At 35.7% G+C, this 8243-nt stretch overlaps 1 protein-coding gene across 1 annotated transcript; it reads left to right on the forward strand.

Annotated features, from left to right (window-relative positions):
* The first annotated feature begins 6645 nt into the window (after positions 1-6645).
* Positions 6646-7236, forward strand: LOC119643310 (UPF0430 protein CG31712-like). The gene is made up of 2 exons (XM_038042651.1): positions 6646-6862; positions 7052-7236. Exons 1-2 carry the CDS (start codon positions 6646-6648, stop codon positions 7234-7236), a joined length of 402 nt encoding a protein of 133 aa, XP_037898579.1.
* The last annotated feature ends 1007 nt before the right edge of the window (positions 7237-8243 follow it).

Genomic DNA, 8243 nt, shown 5'->3' on the forward strand with positions numbered 1-8243 from the left:
AGGGATGGCGATTAATACTAACCAGCGCATCCCCTATCCGTAAAGTCAAAAAAAACTTCTTCGTCACTTGATAATCTGTCTGAGGGTACTTACCTAGACGGCTATGACACAAAAATGAAAGAGTCTTTGCGATGCGCTGTTCTTTTATAGCCTGAGTCTCGCTCGCTTGTCCTCTTGCCAACATGTTCTATGTGTTTACATGCGTTTTGAGGTCCTATGCTTATGTGTATGCTTAGCTTAGGTTGGCTGCAGTCGCAATCTCAGTTACGACTTGCATGACCCTACTTATGCGCAACTTAGAACCAACTTATGTCTAACTTATTACTCTATTTGTTCAAATGTCTGCTCACTAAGCACTCAGGTACCAAATCGCGTGATCTAGTCACCGTTAGGTATGTGAGTGCTTGTGTGCTTGCATGTGCTTTGTGTGTGTAGCTTATTACTAGGTTTTGTTCAAGTGTTTACTCGCTAAGCACTCAGGTACCAAATCGCGTGATTCGATCGCCGTTAGGTATGTGGGTGCTAGTGCACTGTGTTTGCATGTGTTTTGTGTGTTTTTACATGTGTGATCGTGTCTTTGTACAATGTGTGTATGCAGTTTATGCATTATCGTATGTTTTTACTATTTCTTTCCCTACCTATGTTCAATTCTGCTTGTTGTTTGCCCTAACGGTGCATAGAGATTCTTGCTGAAGTTTGTTTTACATGCATAGATTTTCTACCTAAGGCCCATTCTGCTTGCTTTGTTGACCCTAACGGTGCTACTCATTCTGCGCATTTTTACACATAGAGATTTTTGCTGAAGTTTGTTTTGCATGCATAGATTTCCTACCTAAGTTCTATTATGCTTGTTAAACATTTTGGGATTTTACTTGTAATTATACTTTGAGTTTTATTTAGCCTTTGTGTTCTTGAGATTCTACTAGTATTTGTACTTTGAGTTTTGTTTAACCTTCGAGTTCTTAAACATTTTGAGATTCTACTTGTGTTCTTAACATATTGATTTCTTGCAACTAAGTTTTTCTTTTATTTGGGTTCTTGACTCCGCTCTTACATTTTGAAATTTGGATTTGAGCTTTTTTTCTTTTAATTGAGTTCTTGACTCCGCTAGTGCATTTTGGAATTTGGATCTAAGCTTTTTGATGTGTGTTATTATGATTCTAGCTGTACAAGGAATAGGTGTGTGTGCTATTGTGATTTTGTCTTTACACGGTGTGGGTGTGTGATATTATGATTCTACATAGGCATATTCGCTATGCGCTTTATACCCTACGTTTGGTGCTGGGGGGGGGCTGCTTATCTTCTATTGAACCCCCACGGACGTGCACGGACAGATCGGACTGGCGGGTTGCCTGCTGGTGATAAATGTCTAAGGCGGACGGACTTGTATTTCGTAAGGAAGCAAAATCGCTTCCTTACAACAGATAAATAAGAGGCGCTGTGTTGGAAGAATTGAAGAAATGTTGAGAAAAGCCACAAGTTTCTCTTTTGGCAGTAATCTGTCAAATTCTAAACCTTTCAAATTCGTAATTTACTTCTATATAAGTTCTTGCAAGGCAAATACAAAGTGTACGCCATGAAATTTGTGTAGTGATGACCAACTTGACAATGTCCTTCTAAGTTGTCTTTTTATCATTCAAAGATATTTTTATTGCTTAATGTAACGCCTGCCTCCGATATATATTGACAATTCTTTTTCTCCACCATAGCTCTACCCATGCCTAAAATGGTTGCTACTGTTTTATGCTTATCTAGCATATACAAAACACTTCCTCAGTTGTGTTTTGTCCATTTTAAGCCTAAGCATTTATCAAATCTCAGCAAATCCTTCATCATTTTTCATTCTTCCGAACTTGCCCGTAATCTACAAATGCCGTTTCTCAATATAAAAAAGCTAAGTTGTTCTATTGCAAATGCGTTGCTACTTCTAAGATCGTAAAAATTTAATACAAAAAACGCTATAACGCATTTGTAGCTTAACAACACTAATGAAAAGGAACAAAAACAAAAAGCGTTACTTAACGGCAATTTTCATTGTTATTATTCATTTTCGCGATCTCCATTTGTAAATTTTGAGCTGCTCGAAAAGACTGCACAAAAAATGTTATTTTCTAAGAAACAAGAGAAAAAATACTTTTGATGAAAAAAGTCATATTCAAGTGAAATTATTTAAAATGTCGTTTTTGGAAAAAACTAATAGGACTACTAAAACAGAAACAGCAGCTCGCATTTTGTCAAGCAAAGAAATGGTGTAGGCGCGATGTCCAAATACGATGGTGATGATATGCAGAAATTAGATAAGCCCGAAAGCTGAGACGTTCGAAGATAGTTCTAGATTGCCTTTCGGCATGAACTTAACTAAAGATAAAAATGTTAGGATGACAACGCCACCTCCGCCGCCGCCAACACCTGCGGAAAAGAAAAAGCCGCAATCACCTGTGGCGACGAATGATATCGAACAACAGGAGGCCAATCAATTTACTGTGGATTCTGAGGAATCAACAGAACTGCATCAAACGACTGTGCATTTAGAAATTAAATTAAAAAAAATCCAAATGATTTTAAAATCGCTTGTGTCTTCCTACCCGGAAACCATGACGATTAACCAATTAAGACGAGATTATAAAGAAACGGAAGGAGAAGACATACCATTTCTTCAGCATGCTTGAAGATTTTCTCCATTCTTTACCGGATATTATAAAAGTAAGAAGTTTTGGTTTATAGTTTTATTTTATTGAGTGAAAATTTTTGGAGCTTAAACATGCATTTAAAACTTTCATATCCTCTTCAGACCACTGGTGAAGGTTCTGACGCTGTGGTTAATGCTGTTACGAGCGAATATACGAAACACCTAAAGAAGATGATACAGCAACAAAAGAGGCCACGGAAAAGTGGTAAAATGCCGGGTCGTGCATAAGTGAAAACCTCCAAGCCGTTACCAAATGTAAACTTATCAATAAGTGAATAAAATTTAATTTTAAAGATATAAATTTATAAAAAAAAATTGTTGTCTTACTTCATTTGTCAGTTTTTTACAAGTTTATTTTCGCAAATAGGAGAATATTCACACTAAGATATTGCTCAAATGGACAAATGAACATGCGAACGTATTTAACTGCATTTCAAATTTGAAAATGACCTACAATTTGTGCACTTTATGGGGTTTTGGCCACACCTACGTGCGTTATAAAGATTTTGAAAAAAAAATTAAACTATGACACACTGTATAACTGAGTAGGTGTCGCGAATTTTCCCATTTTTATGGATATACAGTAAAAATTCTTCATTCGCGGGGTATATGTGCCGCGAAAACAGAAACTGTGAATACGGATTGGTAATTGGGTACCTATTGGAATTAATTTATTATGGGATATAAAGATCAAAAAAAAGCTTTACAATGATAACTTAAATATTTGTATTGCATCAGCAGCGCAGTTCACCTCACATTAAGGTTATATTTTAATACGCTTGTGCTTATGAAGCATGCTCTGCTCCCAATAATATTTATAACCCACACCACTTATGGTGCAAGAGTATATTAACCTTTGTGTGGACTTATGTAACTCCCAGAAGAACTTGATTAAATCCCACCGATCGATTCAGAAAAATGTGGGTCTATCCAAAGTCCATTTGGGTGTTAGGTGCGCCTAACACACATATTTACTCGTTCTGGTAATAATTATTTTCTTGCAAAGCAAAGTTTTCATGAAGAACCGCATATTAGAGTGTGCCCAAAATATTACATGACGCGATCTAAATTTAGCAAACTTAATTTACTTCCCAATTATTTTAACTTTTAGTTTCCGTCGTGGAAAAGTAAACATAAAGGCTTGCTTTTCGTGATAATCTTTATATATGTTAGTGCCGAAAAAATAGACGTGATCGAAATTCCCTACTGTTAAATTTTTTGGTTGTTTTGCTACTATGGGCAAATTTTCATCATAAAGTATTAAAAATTAAATTTTTTTCTAAAAGGCATACTATTCATCAGAAATCTTATGTGGGGAGGTCAAATATGTGTTTCATATTTGGTTTAGTTATTTTTATATCAAATTACTGTAATGCACAAATTTTCACCATAAGATATTAAAGCTTAGACTTTTTTTTTCCCTAACAAACAAAAATTTGCGGAAAAATACTTACATAGGGTAGGATCCAAAAATAAATGCAGTTGGTCAAAACTTTGTAGACTTCATTTTTGTATGAAATTACTGTAATTTTCATCACCACATGTTAAAACTTAGACTTTTCTGCTGGCAAATATCCACGTTGCCAGTTTTCCATTTGACCAAATTTCATACCAATTTAAAATGTCGAATGTCTAGTATTTAGCTACCTTTGTTGCGAAATTTTGTAAATTAAAATTTTATTCCTTATATGGACTTTTCAAAAAGGACATTATACGGGGGGTGGCCAAAAAAGTGAACTGATCCACACCATTTTCAATAGTATTCGTCCTTGGGTCAAAACACGCCAGTGTACCAAATTTCATCGAAGTATCTCAAAAATTGTAACTTGAACACAAAAATACATGAACACACACGGACAGACATCGGTACGATCAGTCTGTCTTAAGCCTCTCTTATTGTTACATATGTCCGTACAAATTTAATATACCCGGTACCACAAGTGGTAAACACCAACAAGGTTCTTCAATGAATGCTAACGTATATAAAAATAACATCTCGTTTTAAAGAAAGTTATAGTGGATTCGATGTATTTTTCATGGGTCATGCTTTACAAAAAGGACTTGAATGATTCGCGAAAAGATAAAAAAGGTTTTAAATAGGCCGTTAAATGTAACATGATTGAATAATAATCACTCCGATTCTGAAATGAGTTTCTATTAACTGAATAAACCGATTGGTATAATAAAAGGTGTATCTATCCCGACTTCTGTGTGCGACTTACATCTGTACAAACTTAATATACTGTTACCGCAAGAGGTGTAGAGTATAAGAAAGGTATATAGGTATACGTGTAGTATATATTGCTTTAGTATATAAATATTTTGTCGCATACAATTTTTAAATCTCTTCGAAATTGAATTGGGAGAGCCAATAAGTTAAACAAAGCGGCAACATCAGTATCAGTATTAGATAATTGTTGGTCGACTTTGTTCAAGTTATAAATCATACGCATTGAAATCTATATATGAAAAGCCAGGCTAGAATTCCTGAGGTCAAATAGGTGCTGTCGCCTTAGTTTATCAATCGATTTTTTCACATTTCATTGTTTAAATTTTCGGCTTTGGTTTTATGTGGAGGGTGTGGTTCTGATGTTGAATTCCGTTATTTTTTTCCAAGTGCTTAGAAGTGTTTAAGACTGCCTAAGACTGTTTAAGACGGTTTAATAAGGTTTTATATGGTTTCGATGTTGAATTCCTGGATCGAAGGATGCGCAATAGCGCGATACATCGGTGAGCAGCTGGGATGCGAAGCGCGCTTACACTGGAGGAAGAAGCCTTCTGCAAAGAGGAGAACGGTCAAAAAGTTGCGAGGGACAGGAGAGATAGCTTGACCCTCTCCTCCAAACAACTTAAGCCAGCCTTTCCAACACAAAAGGTCGAAGAAGCATTCAACGAAGCCTATGATGTTTTCTACGCCGCTATGCGGCAATACATGGTGGAACGAAACATAGGCAAGCTTCTTGTCTTCTTCAGGGTGTGAGGATCCTGCAGTAGCCCCAAGTAAATTTATTTGGATACGCGCTCTTTATGCATGCGTCAGAACATCAACGTAACGCCATTCTAAGATAAATATATTAAGATATATTTCAATATCTAGCATATATTCGTTTGTTTTTATTCCATTTTTAGTTTAAAAAACAAGGCTTACGCCGCAGCAGACTATATATTTCATCGAAAACGATTGCTTCCTCGTCTTAAGGTAATTATAATAGGTATATTTATTGCTTAATATTATTCTATTTCAGATTCGAATAAAAATTAAGTCCTTCTCTCCGGTCACCGCTTCCGCATCATGAGAATGATTCGCTCTCCTCCAATGGTAAATTTGTGTTTATCCTATTTGTGTTTACCTTTATTTTATCCTTATTTCTATCTAATTTTAGATAAAAACACAAGTATTCGCCGTTGACTGCCGCCCCCAATTGAATGCCGCCCATTACCGCCCATTACAAGTATTCGCATGCGATACTTCTGTTGGTTTTTGTTCACCTTTATATAAAAAATTCAGTAACCACAACACTTTTGTTTTGCAGATATCAGCACACCAGCAGCGAGTTTAAGTTCAGTTTGTAATGGTGAAAGCCTAAAGAGAAGCCAGCCATTTAAAACATTTGCCAACGCGCCTATCACGGTATCTCAACGGTGGTGTGGTAAACCGTGCTAATACGCTTAATGTCTCTTTTTTAACATGCAGGGTGAAGGATGGTGAGCTTGTTTATAATTTCTTAGTAACAAGTAAAAACCCACAAAGCTTTATTAAAAAAAATGAAGTTGCGTTAAGTTTACGGTGCACTACGGGCTTCTGCTCTGACTAACTTGGCCCATTTTCTACTATTTCAATATTTCTACCAAATCGTTTATCAGAATCGATAACGTGACCGGTGATTGCCGCCAATGAAGGCAGTGATAGTCGGGCTAAAGAGTTGATGCACAAATTGGCAGACACTTCATGTACCATGACCGAGGAAGAGCGCAAAAAACGTCCCTCTGATATACAACAATTATTTGGTAGTGCCAATGAATGTAGTAATGATAAAGTGCTATTAGCTATACAAACTTATGGGTTGTTCGATAAACAAATAAGTCGTTTAGAAAATGATTTGGCAGGTTTCGAAGGAGAAATAAATGAGAAGGCATTATCTATCCGCAAATCGGAAGAAGCACAAGTTAAAAGTAAGTTATTAGTCTAATATTCCTCTGGTGTTTATTACCTACCGAGACGAGAACAGATACGAGAAGACGAACGCCGTCGTGAGGTAGGTGCTCGCTTTCAGGAAGTTTGCCTGCTTGTTGTTGTCCACAAGACACCTCCTCGAAGTTTATTAAATTTGTTAACTCCAAATTATTGTACCCCATTCGCAGGCAATCGTAGTCACCACTCCACACATGAAACACGATCCCTTCTTATAATTAATCTTATGGATAAGAAAGCTCAACGTATGTGCAAGCAACAGGAGAAACGTATCAAAGAGAAACAAAAAGTCATTCTGGGCAAGAATAATTTAAGACCAAAATTATCGTTTTCAATTAAACTGGGTGCTATATGAGCTTTATTTTTTTCGATTGTTTTCTTATTCTTAATCTTGATTTAAAATTTTTAGGTAACTTTTTTTTTTTATCTTTTCCATTTAACTTCGTCAGAAAATTCTCATCCTGCATTTTATCTCCCTGGAATATATATTTATTTATTTATTTATTTTCCTATTTATACATGGAATTCAACTAAAGAAAATTACAGTCGAATTCAGTGCATCTTAATAGAAAATCTTATACTAATTGTTTTAAAACTAGTATACAATAAAAGGAAGAAAAAAAGAGGAATAATAAATAAGAAGTAAGTATAAAGACAAATTAAAAAGTTAGAAATAATAATTCGTGTATAAATAAATAAAAGGCAAGAAAAAAAAGCTTGTACACAGCTAGAACAGAAGCACACCAGCAACAAGAACAGATCCAGGTTTCAAGTGAACCCCTGAACCATTGGAAACAAGCATAAGCTTGGAAACCAACACGTTAACAACACAATATTATTTTAAATAAAAAATGAGATATAAAGAATGATATGTTAGTAAGGCATAGGTAAATCACGCATATTAAGCAAACTGGCTTTAAAAGACTTTAAATGTCCGATAATGAGAATAAGTGATAGATATCATTTAGGTTTCTGCAAACAACTCTGAGCGGATTAAACAGATCTTAATTATATTTGCATTGACTAAGCTTAATCAAGATAAAGTGCTTCGAGAAGCGGTTAGCGACATTAAAGCTTATCTCATCAAGTAATGCGGGCGAGTCAATAGTACCATTTATTGCGTTGATTAAAAAGGAAACCCCAAGAAAAAATCAACGTTTCCCAAATGACGGTAAGGATAATAGAAGCAACCAATTTTCATAGGGGGGAAGAGAGGCAATCGGGTCCCAACCCAAATTCCTGAGGGCAAACAGCAAGAATTGCTTTTGGAAAGATTCAATTGAATCTACATATGAAACACCTATGAAACAGACCACACAACGGAAGCATACTCGAGTATAGGTCTAACCAAACACATGTACT

Source organism: Glossina fuscipes, unplaced genomic scaffold, assembly GCF_014805625.2.
Source record: "Glossina fuscipes isolate IAEA_lab_2018 unplaced genomic scaffold, Yale_Gfus_2 60170, whole genome shotgun sequence".
NCBI classification, from domain to species: Eukaryota; Metazoa; Arthropoda; class Insecta; order Diptera; family Glossinidae; genus Glossina; species Glossina fuscipes.